The 27,709-nt window shown below is 43.7% G+C and overlaps 1 protein-coding gene across 2 annotated transcripts in view; it reads left to right on the top strand.

The window, feature by feature from the left end:
* The window catches only part of CACNA1E (calcium voltage-gated channel subunit alpha1 E), a 382,345-nt gene that overhangs the window by 322,223 nt on the left and 32,413 nt on the right, over positions 1–27,709 (top strand). The window contains exons 27-38 of one of the 2 annotated variants that reach the window (XM_041773134.1): positions 6,366–6,377; positions 8,014–8,110; positions 10,443–10,603; positions 11,134–11,271; positions 12,374–12,575; positions 13,380–13,544; positions 14,213–14,323; positions 17,941–18,024; positions 18,972–19,097; positions 21,968–22,033; positions 25,930–26,021; positions 26,608–26,773. In XM_041773134.1, coding sequence (XP_041629068.1) covers positions 6,366–6,377; positions 8,014–8,110; positions 10,443–10,603; positions 11,134–11,271; positions 12,374–12,575; positions 13,380–13,544; positions 14,213–14,323; positions 17,941–18,024; positions 18,972–19,097; positions 21,968–22,033; positions 25,930–26,021; positions 26,608–26,773 — 1,420 coding nt within the window. The remainder of the gene's footprint in view (positions 1–6,365; positions 6,378–8,013; positions 8,111–10,442; positions 10,604–11,133; positions 11,272–12,373; positions 12,576–13,379; positions 13,545–14,212; positions 14,324–17,940; positions 18,025–18,971; positions 19,098–21,967; positions 22,034–25,929; positions 26,022–26,607; positions 26,774–27,709) is intronic. The other variant, XM_041773141.1, reaches the window with a different exon arrangement.

Raw genomic sequence — 27,709 nt, 5'->3', positions numbered from 1 at the left:
AGGCCAAAGCTTCCCTGTGCTGTTTGCCATCTTAGTGGGGCATGAGGTAAGGTCAGAACTCCCTGGCATACAGGGGATCTGGATCACAGCCGCACTTGGGCTTTAATTATTCAGTGCTTAGCCAGAAAGGAAAAACATGAGTCAATCTGCCTCTTGATGCCAGAAGGAACCAGAATTCCCACATTAGCTTTTATTAGATTCTTTTCATTGAAGTATGTTGCTTTTCTGACACTTGACACTTTGCCCTAGTCTTTAAGATGGATAAGGCCTTTTTGAATGCATTCAGAACTAGCTGCAGTGGCAGAGCTGGTTCTGAATTCATTCAGTGAAATACGTAGATATAGACAATTTTAGATTTGGAAAGGCCCTAAGGAGACACAGAATATGGTACCCCAGTTCTGGTTTTGTATTTGTAATGGTGCAAATGTGTGCTCTGAGAAAGGAGTGACTATTCAGAACTGAAATGCTAGGATGTACTTACACTCAGCAGAGCACAGTAACAATAGAACAGACATTCTCCCCCATACCTGGCTCCTTCCTATTCTTTATTGCCTGCCTGTGTCTGAGGCAGTCCTCCCTCAGATCTCAAGCTTTGCTGTGGGACTTCTTTCTTGACAACCCCTATCCTTCCAGAACTGAAAGGGGAGACTCCCAAAGGAAGCTATGACTACACATTAATCTTGGAGGAGAAAAAAAAAGAGTGGACAAAGTCCTGCTTCATGCAAAAAAAGACCCATTTACCACTGAGCCAGACAGGTCATCCAGTTCCACCGTTCTGTGGAAGAGAATGAAGGATTAAAATTAAATTTAGCCATCAGGTAGCCAATTAACTGTGGATTTAGGATGCTAGCTGAGCTGGAATTGGAAATTTCCAGCAGTGAGCAGATAGAAAGATGTTGTTTCTTGAGACTCCAGCTTTAGAGTCACCTCAAGAGTGACTTTCCCAGACTTTTGTGCCCAGGCAGGGACATTAAAGATGATTAATGGCCATGGACACTTGGGGTGCCTACTGCTGTATTATACCTGCACTGCCTTGAAAATGGATTTGGAGATGAATCAGGAGTGACAGAGTGGGATCCACATGGAAGGGGTGCCTGAAAGAAAGCGATAAGTTCAAGATCTTTAGAACTTGGCATTAAGCCCCAGCGTGTGTGTTTTTTGATGAACACTGGAAAGTGCATTGTCTGTGGTATATGCCATTGGTGCTACTGGGGAATGTGCATTTGGAGACCTTTATTATATGGAAGCAATGGGTGTAAATGCCCAAGCATTTCTCTTTATTAACAAGCACAACTCTGGGAGATACTTGATTATAAATGGGATCTCAGCCTGTGGCCACATAACCAAGCAAAATAAAATGGTCCAGTAAAGACCAGCCCCATTCACATGTTAGCCAACAATTTGGCTAACCAGCCTCAGATGCAAGAATCACCCTGCAAATGAGGCAAGCCTTCACAGACATAGGAGGAGCTCAGTCCTGCAGGATTAGTAGAAATCCACCACAAAGTCCTCCATATTTAAAAGTAAGTTTTAGAGGAGCTCAGAGCAGATTTCATGATGGGACTAGGGAAGGATGAGCTCAGATCATGTGACCTGTAAGCCATCTGCTTAATCCGCACTCACAGAGCCACAACCTAGCATTATGAATTAGTCTCCTGCTGGGGAAGTGTATTGGCTGGACTTTAGCCAGTGCCAAGGCCTTCTGGGAAAGATCAGCAGATGAGGGATCTTGGGTATGTTTAGAATATGAAGACTAAGAAGCAAGACAGATCAGGTCACTATTCCCCAGCCTGAATAACAAAACTGCTAGGAGACAGAAAAGTGCTTTGCTGTCTTCTGCTCCTCCCTAGTTCTTGGACCTTCCAGTTAGAGGATGGTGCTGTGGTTTTCCAAGGAGAAAGCTTTCAAAAGCAATGATGAATGTGTACTGGAAGCTCACTGAGGTGCATTTGCAAGAAGGAAAGGATTATGCTCTAATCACTTATTACAGAGTTAATAATGCCCTGGTCACCGAGCAAAGGAAGTTGGCAGAGTTGCAAAGGATTTAGGGTTCATGGGAGAACCCAAGCAATGCTAAGGTATAGGTGAGGAAGAAAAATACACAAATCAATGAACTAGCCTTACCAACAGGTCCTACACTTCCTCTGGAGACAAGCGGTGCCAATGCAAAGAGAACTTCTCATTTTCATGGGTCTTTAGAACTTTTGAAGTACTTTCACAGTATTTCATTTATCACTCAACAGTCCTGGTTTATAGTTGAGAAGTGGATTGCTTGACTCTGATTATTTTGACTCATTTTACTAGTAGCAAAACCAGTTCTTAAATAGCTGGTATTTTTTTACTTGAGGTTTAGGGGCTTTGTCTGTTACATTAAACTCCCTTCAACCTCTGTTGTTGCAGTTAGTTCCAAGCCATTAACCCCTGTAAACTCAAATTGGTGGCTTGGAATGGATCTGTCCTAAGCCTTCGGATATAACTGTCTGTGCTTGGAGACAGACAAGACCGATGGACCAGGTGGAGAAGGGCACCCTGACCTTGTCCATCTTGTTGTTCCATCTGTATCTTTTTCTTTCCATGAACACTCAACAGACCCTAGACTGATTGAGGATAAGACGATAGATAGCTCAATATTTGAGCTCGGGAACTGCTGGTTTCTTTTGTTGTTCCTCCTTTGGTTAAAACCCTCCTGTGATTCCCATCTGAAAAGGCACTGTCATATCATAAGTAAGGGTGTAGATTTCAGAGCCTGAATTAGGTCTGTATCCCAGTATTCTGAATTATTAGCAGCCTTAACTCTCTGAACTTCCATTTCCTCATCCATAAGTGGAAATTAAAAATAACTATATTTTGGTCTTGTGAGAATTAAATGAGGTAAAATATATTCAGTGTCCAGTACAGTGCCAAACACTTAGCAAGTGCATATTAAAATTATTATTGTCTCCCAAATAATAGGCCAGACATTTTAGCAAGTCTCAGGGCTCCTCACAGTGTGACCTCCTCTCCCTACCTTACACTCCAACAAACCTGTCCATCCTTCTAATGCAAGAGATCCCTTCAGATCCCTGGGCTGTTTTCTCTGGGGCTCTTAGGGAGGGCAGAAGGCCATTCCACTTAGGGAAGGAAGAGCTCTGCAGAACCTGATGTCCCTGCTCTGCCCACCATGGAAGGAGTTGGTTCCCTGCAGAAATCAATTTGAGAGCATCGTTTGAGAAAGGGGGGACCTGGAAGTTTAAAGTATGAGATTCTAGTGAATGATGAATGATTATACAAGAAAGATCTGGAGGGCAGTTTGACAATTGAGCTGGAAAATTCTCATCTTTTCGTGATGAGACATAAGAGAAATGTGGCTTTTTTTTTTTTTTCTGGAGAGCAGCCAGCAACTTACCAAATAAGTAGGAAATAAATGGGAAAATGAATGGCCCAATTGAGTCCCAATTAAAGTGGGGCCAGTACATCCTAGCATGTGAAATTATCTTCAAATTTTAACATTAGAGTCAATTTTTAAACCTGATGAGTCTCACTAATTAGCTAGGCAGTGTAAAAAATCCTTCTTATACATGGGGTAGCAAAGACTAACAAAGTGTTATCAAATGATTATATATAAATGATTTGTAAAAAGCACATGAATCATTTCAAAAATAATGTGCCTCAATTAAAGCGCTTTGAAGAGTTTGTCCTCTTGGTTTGATATAACATTTCCCTTGCAGTCTTGTTGACTTTGATAATGGCTTAAATAACCCTTCTGTGCATGGATTTGGGAAAGGTAGTTTGGCCTCCCATGTTTGTAAATTATGATATATTTTAATTAATATTAATACTAGGGCGAACTTGTCAAGACTTTTCCTCTGTGAGGCTTTGTTATCTAGTGTTCCTTTCATTTCAAATGGCAATTTTCAAATCAGTGCTGAACATATGTTAACAAAACTGAGAAGCAAGTATGCTTTTCTGCAACCACTCAGAATCATAGCTTTTCAGTGGCTCCTCTGCTATGAGGGACCTGTTTGAAAAATGTGCAGAGCAATGACTAATCTTTATTTTGCTTTGGGCCTCTGTCTTATTACTATCCCTGGCTCAACTTTGTGGGAGTCAGAATGGGACAAATGTCCCCCCACCTCCACTGTGTATTGGCAGCTACAATCAGCTTTTAAGATCAGAGTGTGCTATTAAGGAACCCCACTTTCCAAAAAAAAGGGACACACTAACCATATAAGCGATGGGTCAGAAATGCTCTTTATTCCATAGCAGGGTATTTTACTAGGATCCTGGGGCAAAATTAATTATAGAGAACAAATTCTGTCCTTTATCCAGGTGTGTGGGAAGAGCAAGAAATTTGGGGCCTTCCTTCATAAAATGGGCATCTGTGAGTATGAACCTCTGAGAACCCGTTCAGATGCTACTGGACATAAAGGTCTCAGAGTTGAGGACCTGGGCTAAGCAACAGGTAAAAGCCTGGAGTGTGTCACCCTGAATCACCTGCCCATCCATTGATCCTACTCTGTTCTCTCATTTTAGGGATATGGAAGGTTCTCCCTAAGCTTGTCCTCAAGATGAATGTAGCCTGGGGAAAGGAAAGTGACCAATGTAGTTGTTTTGGTGACATTTTCAATTCAATGATTACCTTTTCCCCATGGCACATAGTTTGCAATTATACTCGTATTTGTTTACTGGTTAACTTGAGGTCTGTCATCCCTACTAAAGTTTCAAGAAGTGAGGGACCTCATTTGTTTTATTCACAGTGGTATATCCACACCTAATAATGCCTGAGGTATATTAAGGATTCCATCAGTGCTGTTATATGAGTGGATAAAGGTGTGTTCGGCTGCTCTACCACGTGCCCAGTCTTGTGCATGGGAAGACACTGCTATAACTCGGGAAAATACTATCTCTGCCATCCGAACACTCAGAGGGCATCATATGAGGGATTTAAGATTTATAAAGCCTTGGGTTTAATCCCAAATCACCATGAATTTGGCAATTACTGTGAAAATTAATGTAATTTTGAATATGAGATCATTGAGTAAAAATAATCATTAGAAGTCTTTGTGACATATAGTGGTGTAATGTAGGTTTGTGATATGTTGAAAAAAATTTTTAAAAGAAGAAAAAAAGTACGTTTCCAGCAATCAGCAACTAAGAACCACACCACAGCCTGAATTCTAGATGGTTCTACGTGGCTGCAGGCAGGTTCACCAGTGGTACTGTGGCTCACTCATTGAGTGATCTCATGCAAGGCACGTCTTTCTGAGGATGCAGTTAAGTGGATTTCAGGGATGTTTTCCAGCCCTAGATTTTGGTTTGACAGAGCCTGGAACCAAAACCTGCTGTTACAAAGGCTTGGTGGTTCAGAGCAAGAGCTCTGGCCATCGTACAGGCATGGCTGCAAGGCCCAGCTCACCCTGCTAATGCTAGGCACTCCTTTAATCTCTCTGAATCACGTTTGTGAAATGAGGATAGTCATATCTATGTGTCCTAAGATTATTAGAAGTTGTGGTGAAATAGAGTTGTGGTGAAAGTGCTTAGCATAGAGTCTAGCCAAGAGTAAATATGCAGAAAGTTAGCTCTCATTATTTCTAATCTCAAATATTTCATATTTGTGTCCTCACCCTTTTTGTTATCGGTAAGCCTCAAAATAGAGCTGGGATGAATTTTCTTCAAGCTGCATGGTAAACAGCTCACGACAGACAGTTGGTCATTTAACTTATCAAAGGGCATCCCTTTGTGTGACATCAGGACCTCGATACACAATGCCTTCCCCCGTATTTTGAGGTGGTTTTATGGTGTTGTTTATCCGTGCTTTTGAGAGATGTCACATTATCCCCAACAGAGTGGTTGTGTGCCCTACCTCAAATGAAATCCTTTGGAAGCATAGATATGCCACTATGACACAAAGTGCCCTTTCCCATAGAATTTCTGGCCTAGAGCAAGCATAATTCCTGTATCTATAACTTGGTTTTGTATAAACTCATGGGAAATAGAGTTTGTCTGAAGACTACTAAGGAAATGGAAGTAAAAGGCTATATTTAGAAAATGTCAGTAGACTGGGCTCCATGAGATCAAGCAAAATGTGGGGAATGCCATCGGGTTAGAGGCAGCATCACTGGTGCTTGCAAAGGGCCTTTGCCTTTGCAGGTTGGAGAGGTGGGTGTGGAGCAAATGGCGTGCTGGCCCTTCCTTTCACAAAGCGTGTGGATTCTACAAGTGCCAAGGCTGTGAGCGGGATCTCCTGGGCCTGTGCTTGTCCAATTCCCTGTTGCTGTAAGGTTTCCTGTTCTCCCTGAAGCTTTCTGACTGTTTCCTTCTCTCCACCCCTCTTCCTCTTTTTTTTTTTTTTTTTTTTAACTGCTTTCTCCTTGGATCCTCCATAGGAACGCTTTGGGGTAAATATTGCTCTCTCTCTTTTCTTTGAAGTAAAAAATAAGGGATGTGGGTTGGAGGAGGGTACAGGTACGGTTGGGAGAAGGAGCCTGCTCAGTGGAAAAGGACTGGGGAGTTTCTATGAGTGCTGAGTTTTCACTGACATCCAAGAGAACAAAAATTAGGAGTCCCCAAGGCTTCTTGGGAAATGATCATTTGTGTTGGTTTGGGTATCTATTTGGCTTAGAAGCTGCCTTTTTTTAGATAGGGAAATATAGAAACATAATACAGCAAAATAGTTTATAAAATATACAAAATCCCTGGATGGCAAAGACCTTTTAATGTAGTACTTTTGGAATATCTATGTTCAGAGCTTGAACTGAATAAAAGTGTCTTAATGGCCTGCAGTTATTAAAGGCATCCTTAAATTCATATTCTGGGCAAAGCCAACATTCCTTGGATTACATTACATGTCTTCCTACCTTGCCTTCTATGGAAGAATAGGTGATCTTTTATCTCCCCGTCAGAGGGGGTGGTGGGTATGGTGGGAAGGACAGGGTAAAAAACCAGCAGAAGTCCTTGTAGTTCCCATGTGATGTTCTGGATCCCATTTCCTCAGGCTGCTGGTGTAATGGTGCTCTGGACAAACATGAGGAAAGAACCAGAGCCTGAGCACACTCTTTAGAGTCTCATTTCCTACCATCTGTGTCTTTTACAAATTGCGATTGCTTGAATTGAATGCAAAGATCTCAGGGGATCAGCAGGGTGGAGAAAGAATTGCAGGTTTATTCATTTCATTCCTGAAAATAAAAAGAGAAGCACAATTTATCTATTAGGAGCAAATATTTCTAAGCAGCTGAGTAGGGAAGCTCATTAGCTGAAGGGCAAGGATAAAGTGGGCAGGGACTGCATTTTGGGCCTTCTCCAACTCTATGGCTCTCTGCAGCTTGCGCTAGGTATAGAGTGCCTCAGATGGGAAGGGACTGCAAAAAGAGCCAGCCACACACAGGTAACTGGGGTGTGAGCCAAGGTCCTGGCAAGAAGCCTGCATAACATGCCTTCTCTGGAAGCGGCAGCCAACATAGCAAGATTGTCCCCACTGCCCTTCCTCACCCTGTTCTCCCCTGAACTAATGAACTCTGCAGAGGTAACACCTAGAGCCAAGGAAAGGACTAGGTCAAGTCCTCTGAGGAGACTTGCTTTCGACTTGGGGTTCCTAGTCCGTTCAACAGATACCATTTGAGAGCCTGCTCGGAAAGAAGCACTAGACCAGGCACAGTGAGGATCCAGAGTGGACTGACTACCAGTCATGTTCCCTAGTTATGTTCCATTTTCATTCTGCTAGTGTGGCAATGAGCCATGTTACTCTGGCTGTTGGGGAGAGGAAGTGTTCCTTCCCGTACCGGCATGGAAGCCTCTGTGCGTGTGCTTGTGTGTTCCTATGTGTGAATATGCATGGGTGTGCATGCCTAGGAGCGTGTGCACACTAGACAGTGAATTGAAACTTTTCCCTGTGAGTGTTTTTGGGGTCTTCCTGAAGGGAGTCTACTCTGACCCAATTTCTGGCCTCTTGCCTAACCACCCTGTTAATGCAATAGTGTGAATGCCACTTTCATTTCTCCCCTGTCCGCCGATTCCCTGGGGACCTGTCCCCTGCAGAACAAACAAGGGGCGAGACATCAAGACCATCAAATCCCTGAGGGTGCTCCGAGTTCTGAGGCCACTGAAGACCATCAAGCGCTTGCCCAAACTCAAGGTAAAGTTTCCAAGTCCCCTTCCTCCCGTCTTGTCTTTAGCCACGGTCAGCCAACTTTTGGAGAATCACTTCCAGGAATATTCCTTTTGCTCAAAGACTGGTGTTCTTTTGTCTGCCTGAGTTAAGGGTGTTTGTTTCTCAAAGAAAAAGAATCAGTGTGCCAAGAGATCTCTAAGGGGGCTTTGGCTTCTTGAGTCCAGACCCAGGTAATACTTTATATCTACTCTGGCTGTGGCATGTCATCCAGGAAGAACCCTGTGTCATTAAGTTGGACCAGGAACACCAGCACGGAAGTGGCAGGAGTCCTCTGTGTTGTGAGCTGAGTAACCTGGGATGCTTTGTAATTCTAGAGAAGGAAAGGATTTTCTAGCACTCACCCTTCATCTTTTTAAGGCATAGATTGGTCAGTAACTTGCCCAAGAATACAATCCTTTTTGGCAGAAGCAGAGAATGGGAAAGTGAGTTAACATGAATTAAAGTTCTTACTGTTGCCAGGACCTGTGCTTTCATGGGTATATCACTTTGGTTCTCCTCTCTTCTGGCCCAGGCCCTCCCCGCACCACCCTCCTGGGGCTGCTTCCCTGCCCACACCTTTCTGCGCTCAGGGTGTCCTTCACCATTCACATCCAGTTTGCTGACCTGTTGGACCCTCTTCCCTCCACACATAAATTGCTACTAATGGAAGCTGAAGTGTCCTGGGGGAAAAGTTCTTCCTCCTGAATTCCTGTGAGCAAGAGCCAGCCACTTAAAGGAGGGGACCAGAACTCCCAGTTCACAGCCCTGAGGTCCACTCACTGCTGCCCAGGCCACATGGCCAGCTGAGTGAGCCACAGCACCAGGCCTGAGCCTCGTCTTCAGGGGCTACATACACCATTCATTACAACCCTCTACCTGCTAATAGACACATCATAGTGCCAGGCTTTATCCTTGACCATAAGTCCTTTCTGCCCCACCCCAACTCCTGGGGGCCTGGGGCCCTCACCACTGTTGTTAGCTGCAGCCTGGGCTCTGGGGGTCTCCTTTCTTGTGTGTTGTGTTGGGGTCCTAAGGAGACTGCAGACAGCATGATGAAATACGTTAATAGGCTGGAGAGTGCGACCCCACCCTTGGTTAATTCCATTTAATTAGGAGGTGCTGGCTTCTCGCTTTCTCTGCTGCTCCATAACCTGAGGGAAGTGTAGGTGGCTCTGATGATTCTACAAGGCTGTGTGTCGCTCACATCCCCTGTAGTGTTGAACTAATTAAACCAGCGATATTCACCCAGCACTGCAAGGAAGCAACCTCACAAATGTGGCATCCACACAAATGCAGTGCCACTATGGAGCTAGACTCTCCAGTGAGCCAAACCTAAAAACCTAGAAAATAACCTAAAAATGGCTTGAGAGGTGTTGAGTTCCTGTGTCACCCTTCATGGCTCAGGGCCTACAATGGATTCTGCAGAGGGACATCCATGGCCTGTAACAGAAGAGCAAGTCTCTGGTTCTGCCCACCCCGTCCCCTCTGCCCTATGAGAAGGCAGCTCCCCAGCCCTTCCCACGTGACCTGTTGAATCTTCGTCTCCAGTACAGCCAGCTTGAAGCTAGAGAACATTTATGTGAAGTGTTGAACGTCTTTGGAGCAAATGTAGGAATTTATTCAAAATATCATTGAAATGAATAAAAGTGAGGGGCACCTGGGTGGTTTAGTTGGTTAAGCGCCTGCCTTCAGCCCAGGTCATGATCCCGGGGTCCTGTTCCCTGCTCAGTGGGGAGTCTGCTTCTTCTTCTCCCCACTGCTCATGCTCTCCCATGCATGCCCACTCTCTCTCAAATCTAAAACAAACAAACAAAAGTGGTAATTAACCTTACTCTCTGATCCATTTAGAAAGGTAAAGGGGAAACAATACATATTCAGTGTATAAACCAAATCTGAGAATGTCATCAAATACATGTAAGTTTAAGGACAAGCCATTTAATGGCCAGAAAGGGCTAAATGCCCTCAAAGATTCCTTTATGCAATAGATTTCTCTGCTAAATCTATTGGGGTTTTTGGAGTACACGTTTTGGGGTTCCACAGAGAACTCACTCTGTTGCCTGATGCCATTTGGTTTCAACTGCTTTGGGTTTACTTTCAGATTCAGAGCACGTGTGCCCTTCTAGGTAGTAGGTCCTTGCTGTCATGACCAGCTTGGAAGCCAGCTCCAAATCCCAGGAGTGTCACTTCCTAGTAAGGTGGTATCTAATGGGGCACCTTCTCAGTTGGCCTGGCTGGCGGTGATGTGGCCCCAACTCAGCTCAAGGCAAAAGCACAGGCCATTCTGGGGACTCACAGGGCTCTTTACTCCTCTTTGCAGGCTGTCTTTGACTGTGTGGTGACCTCCTTGAAGAATGTTTTCAACATACTCATCGTCTATAAGCTCTTCATGTTCATCTTTGCTGTCATTGCGGTTCAGCTCTTCAAGGGAAAATTCTTTTATTGCACAGACAGTTCCAAGGACACAGAGAAGGAGTGCATGTAAGTGAAACCGGCACATGGCACTCACTTTGTGCTAATGTATATTCAGGTGAAGCCCACTCAACCTTCCACAGATAGCTCTTCTCTTTCTCTCTTACCTCTCTCTCACTTCCTCTTTTTAGGAAAAAGGCAAAATAGATCATTTTAAACTTTTATTGAGCACCTCTTTTGTGTCAGACATGATACATGGCATTCTACATCCAGTTTTTCATTTTAAATCTTCACAAGGACCTTTTGAGAGAGGTTTCATTTATATATTCTAGATGTGGAAGTTGAGCCTCAGAAAGTTTTCATTGTTCAAGGTGACAAGGTGACTAGTAAGAGGATTAGGATTTAATCTTCCATGTCTGCTAGGCACCAAATTCAACTTCTATTCCATAGTAATAGACTGCCTTTAATAATATAGTGTTTTCTTCCTTGTTTTTGTATGCTGATTATTACTTAGCCACATTATTGAAGTTTGTAGAATTTCCTTACTCTCCCATGAGCTATGGTGAAGAGGCCCTATTTCATTTGTACTCTGGTTTTAGAGGCAACTACGTAGATCATGAAAAAAACAAGATGGAGGTGAAAGGCCGGGAATGGAAGCGCCATGAATTCCACTACGACAACATTATCTGGGCCCTGCTGACCCTCTTCACCGTCTCCACGGGGGAAGGATGGCCTCAGTGAGTGATGGGTTTGAGTTGGAATGCTTGTGTGTGAGCTAAGATAGGGCCACGTGGTTGCCTTGAGAAGCATATTCAGGATGAACGAGGCTAACCCTTTGTTATTATACCAGGGAAGGTAAGTAGTTATGCATGAGTGAGACAGGTAGAAGAGAGGAAGAATGAAGAGCCTTAAGGCAAAAATCAAGAGGGAGATAACAAAATCAGAAATATTTTAAACTTTCACTGTTTTAGTCCCTAGGGACTGTTTAGATACATTCATCCTCCAAGTTGGCCCTTTACCTGAAGATTGAGGGTTAAGAATGAGCTGGAAGAGAGGTGCCTGACTGGTTCAGTTGGTTAAGCTTCTGACTCTTAATATCAGCTCAGGTCTTGCCCTCAGGGTCATGAGTTCAAGCCCTGTGTTGGGCTCCATGGTAGGCATGGAACCTACTTTAAAAAAAATGAGCTAGAAGAACTCAGAAATACGTTCTCTGATCATACCTCTCTGTTGTCTTATGAAGAAGACAACAGAATGCAGTTTCTTTTTTTCTTTTTGAGAGAGAGAGAGAGACTGTGATTGGGGGAGAGGACAAAGAATCTTAAGCAGGCTCTATGCCCAGGGTGGAGTCCAATGTGGGGCTTAGTCTCATGACCCTGAGATCACAACCTGAGCCAAAGTCAAGAGTTGGATGCTTAACCAACTGAGCTACCCAGGCACCCCTAGAATGCAGTTTCTTAGGCTACTGGTGGCTAATTTTTCAGAGACTAGGCAATTATTAAGACCCCACTTTCTGGTGGCAGCATATTCTAGTTGACAAAATGCCAAACAGATATCCAGGAGTCTCTTGGTTTTGAATATGACAACCTAAGATATAAAATAATGTCATTCTTGTTGCTTAGCTGTTGGCTGTATGATGGGACACAGCCTAGAAAGTGCTGTGGTTGGGGATGAGTAGATCCTCATCAACTTGGACCCTAGAAATTAAATTATGGTGGATATTCAAAGTCAAGGAAGTCATAAGAAAATATAATAGGTGGCACATCTCCTGACAAAACCTTAAGTCACAGCCACTGCCAGGATTGCCATCTACCATCCGTGCCCTTCATTCTGTCCCTACAGAGTCTTACAGCATTCTGTCGATGTGACAGAGGAAGACCGAGGACCAAGCCGCAGCAACCGCATGGAGATGTCCATCTTCTATGTGGTCTACTTTGTGGTCTTCCCTTTCTTCTTTGTCAATATCTTTGTGGCTCTGATCATCATCACCTTCCAGGAACAAGGGGACAAGATGATGGAGGAATGCAGCCTTGAGAAGAACGAGGTAAAAATACAAGTGGTCTAGAGCATGCAACTGCAGGGACTCTAGAAAGGACACTTGGAACAGCTGTGGTAGGAAGAAAGACTGAATTTTCTTAACTTTATTAAAAATGACAGAAGATGAGAAAAATCAATTATTCAGTCATTAAATAAACATTTTTTTAATATCTGCTCTTTTAAGACCTAGGCATGAGACACAGAGAACTGGAAGGGTTAAGATGTCCCTACCTATATGCAGCGAATAGTCTAGAAGTGGCAGTAAAAGATGTGTACCAAAATTACAACATTAAGACATTTGCTTACCTGGCTGTGTCCCTCTGTGGCATGTATGTGCTGTAAGGACAGAGGATATGGCTTGCTTATTCCTGCTTTTCTAGTAATAAGCAGAGTTCTGGCACATTGTAGGGTTCATTATTTTTGTAATGGAATGGAACTAGAAACTGTTGGAGCCTATGAGAGAAATGCAAATATAGTGCTATGCGGATGCGTAGGGACATAAATTTTACTTCTGACCGAGGGCAGCAGGTAAGGCTTCCTGCCTAATCATCTCAGCCACAGACTGTGTAAAGGACATTGCTGATAACCATTAAGTCCACATCCCATGTGACATCCCAGTTCTGTGTATTCACTTAAAGTGTCTTTACACCTGTAGTTTTGTCCACATAATTCTTGCTGGCATTTTTCCTTCTGTTTTTCCAGCCCTCCCCTTGTTTTCATACACTGTCCCATTCTTCTAGCCGCCTAACAGAAAGCCTGCCAATTTGCAAGGCTTAGGAAACTTGAGCTAATAGCTGTGACTTTCCTTCAGAGGGCGTGCATTGACTTCGCCATCAGTGCCAAACCTCTCACCCGCTACATGCCACAGAACAGGCACACCTTCCAGTACCGCGTCTGGCACTTCGTGGTGTCTCCGTCCTTTGAGTACACCATCATGGCCATGATCGCCCTGAACACCGTCGTGCTGATGATGAAGGTGAGATGGTGGTGGCTGGGGAGGCATTCAGCAGACTGAACCTTGGGACCTGGTCCCTCACAGGGCAATGGCTTGTGCACTTGAGACACCAGACAGACACTCCAGTGTTCGAGTCTCATGCCTCCTTGCCCTCCTTATCCTTTCCACTGTGGAATCTCTTTTTGATCTTGTCCCATTCAGCATCCCAGCCTCTGGGCCTTTGGGCAAAATGCAGTGAGACATAGAGTAGCAGTCCTGTAGCTCCCAGGACTCAAGGTGCTGATGGCAGTCAGATTCAGACAGGAGTGGAAATGTCAGGAGGTCTAGATGATCATGGGATTCTGAAGGAGTGTTGGAAGAGGTTTGATCTTATTTAATAATAAATGGTAACATAATCAGCTCTCAAAAATGTTTCTTCCCCACCCACCTTCATCGCTAGATTGGAAGACTGGCTGTTTGCTAATAAGTAGCCACAGCAGGGCATGGTCTCTGTTTTCCTCTATTCTGTTTCGTTCTGCATCATGGGTAATATAGATCTCCTCTTCGGCACTCGATGTGTGTCTCACCTCCTACATCCACACCAGTGTCCCTCAGGACAGGGATGAAAGATGGCCAGCCTCTGTGACGTGGAATACCCCCCCACACCTTAAGGGTTTGATTCTTTTTCTCCTCTTTTCTCTTCTTGGCAGTACTACTCTGCTCCCTGTACCTATGAATTGGCCCTGAAGTACCTGAATATTGCCTTCACCATGGTGTTTTCCCTGGAATGTGTCCTAAAGATCATCGCTTTTGGCTTCTTGGTATGTCATGGCATTTATCCCAGCATCACACTTGTCTTCCCTTCCTTTTGGGTGCATTCCCAGCCTTTGTTGGAAGGGGAGTGGTTACTGCTATTTCAGAAATGGTTTGCACACCTGACCTAATTGTGGGCCTATTTCCACTGCCCAATAAACTGCCACAGAGACAAAATGATGCATGAGGGCATTAGGAGAAGGGGCAAAGGAAACCAGATCCCCTACTCCATACTCACACAGCCATCGACTCTGGTCAGGTTCTGTCAGCGGTTGAAGGTGACAGTCATTGGGTCTTACTAGAACTGCAATTTATCTGTTGATAGGGAACAAAACAAAGATTGGAATAAGAAGGCTTGAATGTTTATTTACTGGTAAAAGGTTTAAGATCTTATAATTCAAATGGGAAAGTATCTGTCCCTCGTCACCTCAAACATAGCAGATGTTAGATTTTAATTGCCCTCCTCACATTAGTTACATGAAGCATAATTTCTGCTAACAAGAATAAATGTTTATTACTTACGCTTACAAAGGCTGATGACTTTTAAAGTGTGTGTGAGAGAGAAAGGGAAAGAAAGGTAGGTTGGTAGGTAGGTATACTGGAATTAGGTTTGAGGAGAGGAGGGATGAATTTTTCTTGTTGAGTTTTTTACTTCTCTTCAACTATTAATTATAATTGCTTGGCACATCCTTGCATCCTCTCTCAACAGTGTTAAACAAACCTAGCCCTTCGCTTCAGTGTCCTATAAACAAAATAATTCTCTCTGCCACCCCCCTCCCTGTTTCAGCGTTTACAGTGAGATCAGTGGGATGCAGATAAACCCACTTGACAGCTGTTTCACACTTATTTAGTGTGTGAGCTACCATTTCAAATTATGTGTGTATGTGGTTTTCCCCGCAGGAAAAGAAACTTTGCTTATTATTCGAATAAGGATTTGTCTGGTAGCAGCTTTAGCTGGGACTCTGGGCTGGGCTTGATAATTTTGACTGTTGATTGTGGGGGTTGCTTTTGGTCTCCTAATGGTTCTTTGAAAAGTCATTAACTTGATGGTTTGGGGAAGGGAGTTGAAGAGAACCCGTTGCAGGTGGCTGTATTGTTGTTTGCTTGACTCCCCTTTGAGTATTTTGAGACTTGGGGAAATAAAAAAGTAAAAAGAAACTACCACCAACAAAGATGCCTTTATAATAAAGCCCTAAGCAGGGTGAGCAGAGCGAGGGAGGAGGGAGACGCTGTGGCGCCACAACAGGGAAAGTTTTTTTATGCATCTTGATTACTTGCATATGCTGTTGACATTGTCTGTGACTTAAGTCCCCAACTGTGCGTTAATTAGGGTGAATGCTGAATACATACTTACAAGCTTAACTAGACTCGCCCCAAAGCCTGCCTCCTTCCCACCCTCACCTCCTTTTTCATTCAAGGTCTAGAGGCATTTTCACACTATGAAAGACACCACTATTCCCAAATCAGTCTTTGCATTAATATGGCACTCAAGGTTTTCAGAATATCCTGATGTATACTATTTTGTTGGATCTTCTCAATGACTCTGAAATACACATGGCATGTGCCATCATTATCATTGTTGATGTTGTCAATTTAAATGAGGAAATTGAAGTTCAGTAAAGTTGTATAGCTTTTTAAATATGACAAAACAAAAGGCAGTAGAAATGGAAAGTAGGATGGGAATAAAAAAGGAAGAAGGAAAAAAGCGGGAGAGAATGAACATTGGTTGCCATATTAAGTACCAAACTCTTTATATATTACTCATTTTAGCTTCATAATAGCTCTATTTAGGTAGACATGACCAGTTTCTTTTATGGATGGTCTAGGGCTCAAGATGATTCAGTACTTTGCTCAAGGTTACTAAGAGGCAGACCCAGCATTCGGATTCTGATCTAATCTGTCTCGAAACCCATAGCCTCTCCACAGTAATCTAGTCTACACTATTATACTGTGCTGTTCTAAACCATATTGTATTGTAAAGCCCCTTCAACCAGAATCCAGAGCTCCTGTCCTTTAAGACCTAGATTCGTGTTCTCTCTACTGAATGGGGGCCTGTCCAAGAATTAAGAAGCCTAGCCCAGATTGGGACTAGGAGAGCCTGAGAACCGAGAAACGCAGAAACTCGACTTGGTTCCATTCTTGAGGAAGTAGATATTCTTCATGGAGAGTGAGTTTTTGAGGATGTGTGTTTCTCTGCATGCTCAGTAGGGACCAGTGATTTTGGAATCAGACAAGCCTCTCTAAGCCTTAGTTTTGTCATTCAAAATGAGGATCACAGTAGCTGCCTTATAGCCTTAGCACTTTGTTGTGTGTACTCAGTTAGGCAATGTACCCAAGATCTCTAAGACTCTGGTCCTGAATAGGTGCTCATTAAACATAGCTTTGTGGGGAACCTGGGTGGCTCAGTTGGTTAAGCATCCAACTCTTGATTTTGGCTCAACATACAGGTTCATGAGATTGAGCCCCATGTCGGGCTCAACGCTCAACAGGAAGTCTGCTTGAGATTATCTCTCTCCATCTCCCTCTGCCCTTCCTCCCCACTCCCTCTCTCTCTCTCTCTCAAAAATAAAATAAAATAAAATAAAATAAAAATTTAAAAAGGTAGCTTTGCTCTCACTATACTCCTTTCCTCTCACTATTGCATGTATCTGCCCACCCTTCTTGCCAAACCCACCGCTGAGTATTTTATGAACATAGGGTATTGATCATGACCTACCTATAGGATCCATGTGAGAAACAAATGAAAGAACACCAAGAGCCTAGCCCTTATCTGGCACATATTGTAAAATTCACTAATGCTCATTGTGAGGGTTGGGGGTTGACTTCAGCAGTGCTCTGTGAGTCTCTTATGGGAGGTGCTGCCCAAGGACAAGCCAGTTACCTTGGAAACCCAAGTGTCCTGTTTCTTTTAAGGAATATGGTCCAGGGTTTGTGTTCACCTGAGCGCTGCAGTTGGGAGCAGAGCCTGCCTACTCTCTCTGTTAAGCAGAGTGTTACATGGTTGGTGCATTTTCCAGGTCCTTTATTTCTCCTCTGTCTCCTTCAGCCCACTCATTTTATTACTCAAAAGGTGTAACAGTGCAGAGAAAGAGAGGAAGGATGAAGTCTATTCATCCTATTGCCCTGTGGAGTTAAGAGAAGATTTTTGGCACATCTCTAACTTAAGACATCTCTGTGAATTTTATTAATAGTTGAAGGTCAGAACTGTATATTTATAGGGTCACATGATATAATACAGATAATTTAGAAATTGTAGAAAACTTTAGAGTAATATTGTACATAATTTTATTGCCTTGTGGGTGATGATGATCTTTCCTTTTTTGGACTTTATAATGTTCTTGGCCATGAATCTCTTTCTTACATATTTTTTGTTATGTAGGTTTTTAGTGACAGCTTCAAAAATAAGGTTTTCATGTAGTGATAAGATTGATTCCCAAATCAGTAAAGAAAAAGTAGTATTTCTGGCTAGAAATCAGAAACTAAAACCAAAGTTAGAATGACCTTGTACGTGAATTGATGAGTTATAATTCCAAGTGACAAACATGTAACAAAAGATGTCTTTTCTCCATTTCTTTTTCTTTTCCTCCTTTTTTCTGGTGCTTCCATGACTGAATTCGCATGGCAGAACTACTTTCGAGACACCTGGAACATCTTTGACTTCATCACTGTGATTGGCAGTATCACAGAAATCATACTGACAGACAGCAAGGTGAGTGGCTCTATGTACATCCTTGTCTTTAAGTTTGGCCTTGGTTAAAAAAAAATCCTGTGTACATACAGTTCATTTCTTATAAGATTATTTAGTTGAGAGAGAAAGAGCACAAGCAGAGGGGAGTGGGGGAGAGGGAGAAGCAGACTCCCTGCTTAACAGGGATCCCAATGCTGGGCTCCATCCCAAGACCCTGGGATCATGACCTGAGCCAAAAGCAGACACTCAACTGACGGAGCCACCCAGGTGCCCCATACAGTCTATTTTTAACTCATCAAACCAGATGCGTAGCTTCTAAGTATGGGGAGCACATTTCTTCACTCCGGAGCTGCAAACATTGGAGTGTTACTGGATCTCATGGAAGGTTTTTGTCTCATTTGCATGACTCATATAGTGGCCACCTAATGGGGCAAGGGCAACAGACAGTCCCAGAAGAGGGCTTGTGTGCACAGTGTTCTGCTAGGTTCTTTAGGAGATACAAAAGAGGTATATTATCATTGCCCTCAAAGTTGTTAGACCTGAATTATTTCCCTAAAATTCTTTATCCTAGAAAAGACTTGGAGACCTCATTGTAGTTCTCATGAATGTTGGCATAGCTATTGCATGTGCCAGAGGGATTATTTGGTCACCTCTGTGGCATCTAAGTGCAGTTAGGACCACTAGGGCCCCTTAAAAGACTAGAGAGGCTGGTTTTGTCTAATATACGCAGGACACTCTTCTGAGGTACTACCCATCCCCTTCTACTTGGGAATAGAGGGCAGGCCTGGGAAGGCTTAGAGAGATGGTCCTCACTGGCCCATCAGTTGGAGATGGGATTGAAAACACAAGACAGAACCTGTGTCTAATTTTATGATCCGAATGAGGGATAAATATGCAAATATTAGTGGTTGGCTTTTTTGTGAATGGCCATAATGTCACTAATTATAAGCTTCCTTTTGGCCCACCAGCTGGTAAACACCAGTGGTTTCAACATGAGCTTTCTGAAGCTCTTCCGCGCCGCCCGCCTCATCAAGCTTCTGCGGCAGGGCTACACCATCCGTATTTTACTCTGGACCTTCGTGCAGTCCTTTAAGGTACGTGGCACCAGCCCCTCCTCTCATCGGAGCTCAGCCAGGCCACACAGTGTCATTACACAGCCTTTGTCTAACTGGATATAATCTCATTCTAGAAAAATACCTCCACTTTGTAACTCAGTTATTTTCTCTGTTCATTGAGGCCAGGGCTTCATTGATGAGGTGTGCTCCCTCTCTAGATATTCCAAAATGCTCCAAGCAATCCCATCCATGTATAGAGCCAGATACAGGGAGTCACGCATCTGCATTTTCAGGGGCCTGCCGATGGCTTTATTTCACAGTAACAATTAACAGTTTTTCAAAGGGCTCATTGAGTTGTGTTTGATTGCAAGATGATTCATACAATCCCATTCTTGTCTTTGTCAGTGTGTGTTTCCTAAACCACTGAATGTATAGCATGCTAATGGTCACCTCTCTGTCCTACAATCTGATAGGATATTTGGGCAAGGTTAATGTGGTGAGCTTCTTTGAATAGTCTTGTGTGGCCTTACAGAGGTATACGTGTAAGAAAAACCAGTTTAAAAGATACATGAAACCCACTTTAATGACAGAGACTTCCTATAAAGCAAGTTTTCCAAACATATTTAAATGTCTTCAGGCTCTAGTAGATATCATAGTTTGTTTTTAAAGTTTTGGGGGTCTAAGTGTTGTTCAAATGCCTACTAGTTTTCCTTTTATTAAAAAAAATATTTTCAGTGAATGTGTTTTAAAAATAAATTTGATGAATTTTTTCAAAGATGAGAAATCATGAATTTACCAAACTGCCTCCTTTAATTATTTATGTATTTTAACTGAACTAGAGGGTCAGCCAGTAAATTCAATGGTTTCTCATCATTTGGAAAAACGTTCACCCCACACCACCACTACTGACTTATTCTCCACTGAGGTCCTACAGGTTTGATATGTGAGACCAGTTGTAAGAATGTTTAGGCTCCTGCAAGCAACCTTGACATTTTTATCATATCCAGAGTAATTGTCTGGTGTCATAACTCCCACAGAGGCTTCACCTCAATGAAAAGAATTTTGCCAAAGCTACATGACAGAGGAGAAATCTCAAACCTTAGTAAGAATTTACTGAGTCTCAGGTGAATTTGGATTTAGAATCTGATACACAAGATACTCTTAAAACCTTTTTGCTAGAGACCTTCCATACAAGTTACAGTTAGACTCTCAAGAAATATGTGTCAGCCTGTCATGTTATCATTCTCACCAGTTCTTTGTAAAACTGCATACTATTGAGGGCAAAGAAAAACATGTCAAAAATTGATGGCCAAATGGTTGGCTTATTGCAGTGAATATAGAACAGTGAAGGCAAGGTGAATCTGCCTCCAGGTGACACCATGATGGATAGGTGTTTCCTTTTTGGAGCAGTCCCAGGAATTGTTTTCTTAAAGTCAGCTTAACAAAGGCTGTCTCTACAAATACGTAGCAGGGAGCCACATGGTATAAACTGCACTGCCATGGCCTGCCCAAGCCACCCCCTGCCAGCTGTGAGTGTAGCCCCCAGTTCTCCACCATTGACCCCTACCTCGTTCTTCCTGATTTTTCCTTATTTTGAGTTAGAATTTGTAATATGATAAGAAAGGAGATCAGAATGAATCTTTAATCTTTTCCCAGAAACTGAGGGTAGAGAGAGATGAACTAGGGACTAGAGATGTTGGAGTGTAGAAGGTAGAATAGGGGCAGGAAGTAAGCAGAAGGGGTAGAAGGTAGCCACACGTCAAGGGATGAGAAACCTGTCTCTCTTCCCTCTTCTATCAGCAGATGGAGTCTTCACACGGCCCCTTGAAATGCAGCCATTCCTCTTCACAGATCTTGGGAGTCAGCACTTTATTGGGGAGGGGATTCTCCTGGCAACTTTGAGTTGCATTTTAATTTTATCCTTTATTCAAGTTGTAAAAGTCTCCCAAGGCTCCTCATTTAGTTGGCTCTGTTGATAAGCCCTGCCCCAGTAGTCGGAAAGCCTTCAATTGATCTCCTGGGATTTGCGCTGCACATAGGCAAGATAGAGTGAAGATTCTTAGTTGCGCTGTCTTCCAGAGAGCTTACTGGATGGTAGAAAGAGGCTTCCATGTCAACACTGAGATCACACCAGCCCACCCTGACCCCCAAACCAAATTGCCCTACATCCTCCCTCAGCCAGAGGGCAGTTCCCTTCCTTACATCTCCTTCTCTTGCCCCATTGCCTCTGTAATTGAAATGTTATCATCCCAGAATGGCAGTTAGCTTGCACTATATGGAATTTTGTGCCGCGTGGCTTCATGACAGGGGTGTACAGTGGCTACCACTTGAAGGGCTTTTTGGAATTTTGCATGACACATAATGAAGTGTCAGGAGGCTGAAGCATGTTTTGTCAGAAGATGAATGTGCCTTCTACAAACTGATCAACAACTGAGACTCTGTCTTTGCTCCCAGATTCTCCATTCCAGGCTTGGCATTGAGTGACGGAGTGGGAAGGGGTAATACAGGGATCTGGGAGCCAAATCTAGGTGCTTACTATGTAGTTTGTCTCACAACTGCCCGGATTATTAATATTCTGCAATGCAAAGTGGGATGGATCCCAAGCCCAGGAAATTTCCCCAGCTCTCCTTGGAGATCTGGGCCACACTTCTGGGTGAGTGAGTATTCTTGATGAAAGAAGGTAAATGACAGGCCTCTCTATGGGCAACAGCTAACATATCTGTCAGAGGACATGAACATCTGCAAAAGTATGGCACTATAAAACAGCACAGCCCCAGGGCATAGACAGTCCCAGCCCTCCATTTAAATCAGCCTCAGGGCTAGAGTTCCAGTACTGCCTATGACTGGGTTGTGGAGCCTGGGAGCTATCTGCCTTTGAATTCATGGTCCTGTCTCTGCTTTCCTTCCAGGCCCTCCCCTACGTCTGCCTTTTGATTGCCATGCTTTTCTTCATCTATGCCATCATTGGGATGCAGGTGAGCTCATGTATCAGGGGCCTGGTGGGGGACAGTTGTTGCCCAGATTGTCACTGGCTTACCAGCCTGAGCATGCAAGATGGAAGGTGAGGCTCATGATGATCCATTTCTCAGGATCTCCAATTTTTGAGCTAGACCTAAAACAAAGTCAGGTGGTTATTCTCTTGCATACAGCAACACAAAATGTGTCTGACTTAAGGCTCGAGTAGCTGAGATTTATGCCCTAAGACCTACCACTGGGAACAACTCCCAGAGTTCCTAGTAGCCTGCCTACTCCTAGGGATACCCAAGGGCTATGTTCCTGCTGATTCCTCTCAAAGGGCCAGGCAGCTTCCTGGACAGTTCTCGTGGGTTTCCACATCTTTTCCAATTTCAGAGTTGAGAGGTGGATCAGGTTTCCTACCCTGGATATTGATGCAGGTAGCCAGAGGTCCAGCAAGTGGAAGAGGCCATAAGACCTTTCTAAAGTGACTGCCATTTGTGGCAAGTGGACTCCTGGAAATAGCCAGCAGCTCATCCCATGAACCTATCTCCAGTAAGAAATACTGGATTGTCTGCTTGTCTCTGGGAGGCTAGCTTTCTGACTTGGAGATGTTAAGACTAAACCCCAGCATGGAAATTCAGCCAAGTGGCAGTCTCCTGCAGTCAGGCAGTCTGGCCGCCTTTGGATTGCCAGCTGTCTTCTCAATAGTACCTGCCATCTGGAGCCACTGTGCACATCTCCCAGGCTTGCTGTGTCAGCAGCCTTTTTCCAGAGCATCTCTGAAATGTCTCTTCTTTTGCTCCTCTCTCTTGCATGCACTTCTTAATTTTATTCATCTTCTAACCCCATTACCGGAGAGATTTTTGTTCTCCAAAAGACAACAGAATGTCAAATGTCAAGAGTGTGAGACTTGGTTGAGAAGTAGTGAATTCTCCCTCAATGAGGATATTTCAGTAGAGATGTCATGATGGTGTCAGGTCTGCGTTGTAAGTGGAATCCCTACTGAATTTTATGATTGGCTTGATGATGTCTCTTAAGGCCCTTCTAACTCTCAAGTATTTGGTTCTAGAATTTAAATGTTCTTGAACAGCCAAATACCAAATTAATTAATTTTTGCTCATGCTTAAAATAGCTCTTACCTCCTTTTCATCTTCAATCAAAATAAACTAGAGTAACACCATCTTTAGCACTAGACTGTTAATTGATATTGGTGATAATGTTGATAAGGCTGTTCACCATTACTTGAATTCTTGGATGTGCCTTCTATGAACTGACGTATGCTCTTACCCCATCCTTCCTCTCTACCTGCAGGCATGCACACAATACATGACTAACATATTCAGGAGTGATGAGAAAATATTTATGGGTAGGTTTGATTGACTCCATTGATACTTAGCATAGTTAAGTAACTTATAACCTGCTCAAGGTCTCAGTAATGGGAGAGTTGAGATTTAAATTTAGCTTTGTCTGCTCCACAGCCCATATTCTTACTTTACTGCCTGTTCTCTCCTCCCACCAACAAGCAAATACCAGTATTTATTTGACCCTTTAGTAGGACGTGGGAGCTGTTCAGTTATGAAATTGTGATTTTTACAGTAACTGCAATGCCTAATATTTTATTGCCCTTAGACTTCTTTCCAAAGAATAAGAGCACTATTTCCATTACACAGGTACACAAATGGTTTTCCCACTGTGACTTGCCTTTAGGTGGCCATCTTCCTTCTGGTCCATGTTAGAGACCCCACCTCAAGCACATTGCAGATACCTAGCTGGTGACTAGAGAAATTGTATCTGGTATAAGTCATATCAAAACAGAGGGATCCACCCAAACAGAAAGACATAGAGGCAGGAAATACATAAATAGGAGCAGGATGAACCTATGGGAAGAACCATTATTCTGAACTTTCACAGGCATCTTAGAAGAAGAGAGCTTTGCAGAGGAATCTAAAGATGGAAGGAAGGAGTAACTTGCTGGGTATGGGGAAGAGTCCCGGGGCCAGATCATTAGGAGGTGAGGCTTTCAGCCTCAGCTTCTCCACCAACCAGCTGTGCAAACTTGGTCAAGTCACTGAGCCTCTCTGGACCTTAACACCCGCACTGGTACAGGAGAGTAGTTAGACAAATGCCTTCACAGGTTCTTTTATGTTCCAAAGTTCTGTGATGCCAAGTGAAAGTAGATTTAAGCTTATACTGCCATTAACTTTTCTGGTAGGTCTTGGTATCCTTTCTCTCATGCCCTTTGGGTGTAGGAAATTTGGTTTCAAGTGAAAAGCTAAAAAAAAAATTAAAAAAAATTAAAGGCTGCCTTCACAATAAATCTACATTTATATATTTTTGGCTTAAAAATTAGAGTAGATTCAAAACAGCTTCAGTGTCTTTAACTGTTAGATGCATGCCTTCCAACTGGATAAGGTGCTTGAGAAAATAATAACGAGGATACTTAATGATGGCTTCCTGTCATAGATAGGAAAAAACCACCACTGTAAGGTGTATGGTTGTAAAGAATGGGGGATAAGTCATGGATGCTGGACTAAGAGAGTGAAAAGGAGAGCCAGTGATGTGAAGATAGACAAGGATGTGTGACAATTTCCTCCTGGAGTGCCTGGAACTAAATGTAATTGGGACATTTTCAGCACTACTATTTGTCTATTTGTGGACCTTCCACCTTCTTCTCTTCCGCCTTCCCTTCTTCCCAGTGCTGCCTCACTTGCCATTTCCATTCTCCCTGAGAGACAAGTAGTATTTGGGTTTTGAAAAACAGTGTTGAGAACAAATTCCCAAAGCAGGTGTCAGTGGGAGTTATTTGAGCAAAATAGCTGGGGGCAGAAATTGTTCCTCAATTGCACATTCTAAAAACTGTTAGGGGGAAAAATGTGTTCCATTTAGCATATATTAGATAAACCAAAGGATGTTATATATAGGCTGGAAATTGTCTCAGATGGCTGGGACAGTACCCCACAGGCCTTCAGTTGTACCAACATTCACTTGTGAGACTAGATCCTGAAACCTGAAGCATGGTTCGGAGGAGTGTGCATGTGGAAGGATGCCCTTCTCATCTGAAGAGTCTTAGGGCTTAAGAATTCAATATTATTCACCATCTGTGGACAAGTATCTCTGAGTTTTCCCTCTTTTTTCACACACATTTGCATGGTGACCACATTCTGAGCTCTACAACCAACAGCAGATTTTACTAATCTGCTGAGTTTACTACTCATTCCTTAGCCAGATCTGCTCAAAGTCATTTTCTTTCTGCTTTTCTAAGTATGCAGTTATCCTTTCTTCATCCTATTGGCCTGGACTTTGTGTGCCTTCAATCTCATGGACTCTGGATTATAGATGTACTGACCTTCTGAATTTTGACTTTGGATAGAAATTTATCCAGGGAAGATCAAAATGCCCCTCTCTGACCCAAACAGCTTGCAACTTCCAGGGTAGCATCTAGCCAAGCCGTAAATCGCATCTTCTGCAAATATGAGTGCTCCCATCATTACTACCTGAGACAGAAAGAGAGGGGGTAGTTCCTTCCTTATACTTCTATTATAAGAAGTATGTCTTTGACAGACTGCTGGAATACCATGGTGACAGGTACCATGGAAATAAAAAGACCAAATTAGGTGTGAGAGGAACTACAACCAGGCATGACTTCAAAAAGCTCTTGCCTTCTATGGTCCTTGGTACCTTTTGCTGCCCTGGAGAATGTAACTCCTTGTTCATATCAGGCCAGAAGCATGGGATCCACCAGCCTGTGTGAGTCTGAGTCATCTGCGTCAGGATCAGGCCATGGGGAAGGGCCATGTGTACAGATGGGCCAACCCGCGTAGATGGAGGCACATCTAATATTCATGTGCAGAGCACATCACACAGCTCAGTAATGCTCTTTGTTTTTTTTTTTTTTGTCATTTTTCTTTTCAAGGTATTTGGAAACATAAAATTAGATGAGGAGAGTCACATCAACCGGCACAACAACTTCCGGAGTTTCTTTGGGTCCCTCATGTTACTCTTCAGGTACCTGGATGCATAACCACTGGAGCTGGAGCTCTCTTGTCCAGGGGGACAGAATTAGTCTGTCTTTCCCTCCTGTATGTCTCTATTCCACTTGCCCTGCTCCTGTTAGGACATACCTTAGAGTAGAGGTAGGGGCGGGGGACGGCAATGCCTCTGAAAACCTGCTCTGATGACAACAGGAAGGTTCCTCAGCATCTCTGACTTGGCAGTGATTTGTAAATTGCAAGTTTAGAGCATCTGCGCCAGGACTCTGAGTGGGGAAAGCGAGGGCGATTTCCTGCACATCAAATTCCAGGTAGCATGGGTGGAAACCCTGGAGGGCCAGTTCACGTGGGGCCATAGGGAGCCCCACCACTGTCTCCGCCACTGTTGGCAGAGACTCCAGAAAGAACAGAGCAGCAGTGGGGTAGGTGGCAGAGCCTGAGAGAGACCTCCTTGGCATATTCCATCCCTAGGATGAGAGCGCCAGCGGGAGACTAACTGGTCACAGAGGATTGAAAGGGCTGGGCCAGCTGGGAAGGAGGGCCAGAAAGAGCATGAGATGTGCAGACTGGCTACTACTAACCAAAATGTCTTTGGGGCTCAGGAGTGCCACGGGAGAGGCCTGGCAGGAGATAATGCTGTCATGCCTCGGGGAGAAAGGCTGCGAGCCCGACACCACTGCGCCGTCGGGGCAGAACGAGAATGAGCGCTGTGGCACCGATCTGGCCTATGTTTACTTTGTCTCCTTCATCTTCTTCTGCTCTTTCTTGGTGAGCAAACCCTGTGTTCTTTGGCTGGAGATGCAGCCTACTTTATCCCCCTTCCCCTTCCCCTCCCCTTCACCACCCCGACCTCCAGGGAACTCTCGAAGGCGGGATGCTTAGCAGACTCCTGGGTGAGTGACTGCCCGTGGCTGCCACTGAACAGTTTTTGTTGCCTCTAGGGAAGGATTGCTGTGAGTAGGAATGACAAGTGGAGTGGAGTTTAGGGAATAAATTATTGAGCCTCGTGTTGAATCTGTTGTGACCCAGAGTAAATCTCTCTTCTCGGTACCTCAAGTATTTTATCTTACAGGTAGGGCTAAGAATATCTTCTCTCTCTTTCGGAGACTTTCAAATGGTTGAGAAATGTGCCTCGGAAAATGTAAAGTGATAGGATTAATAAGAGTAGAGCAGTGAATATATAGTGTCAGAGATGCGGTCTCTCCTATGTCACTATGTTTGATGACAGTTGGCCAGCTTGACAGACATGAAAGGAAATGATTGCTTTGGGCATTTGTAAATATTGAGTGACATATGTGTAGGACACCCACTTATAAAATAGTGAGAAGCCCTAAGTGCCTTAATTCCTTCCTTGGGAGAAAGCATGAATCAGCACCCTGGCATCCAGAAATCTCTAACCGGTGCAATCATAAACAAGGTGCCACTAGATCAATTAAAGTGTCGATCTGGTGTCTCTGGCTACCCTGACATCCCTCAGCTTGGCTTCACTGCTAATGTCACTGGCTGTACAAAGATCTAAAACTAAAGCAGTGCCACTGAAAAGTGGTTAACTTCGCAGCCGTGCATCAACAAATGAGTTATGCCCTGCCCAGGCATTTCTACCTCTCTAAAGTGATCATGAGGGATTTGCCATGTGTCCAGTTCTCTGGTGTGGAAAAGCTCTCAAGAGTGGCTTGCAGGCAGACTTTCGAGGGTGGCCAGCAG

The sequence above is a fragment of the Vulpes lagopus genome, chromosome 1 (assembly GCF_018345385.1).
Source record: "Vulpes lagopus strain Blue_001 chromosome 1, ASM1834538v1, whole genome shotgun sequence".
Classification (NCBI taxonomy): domain Eukaryota; kingdom Metazoa; phylum Chordata; class Mammalia; order Carnivora; family Canidae; genus Vulpes; species Vulpes lagopus.
The sequence above is the reverse complement of the archived record's forward strand: the minus strand, read 5'-3'. Positions and strand labels throughout refer to the sequence as shown.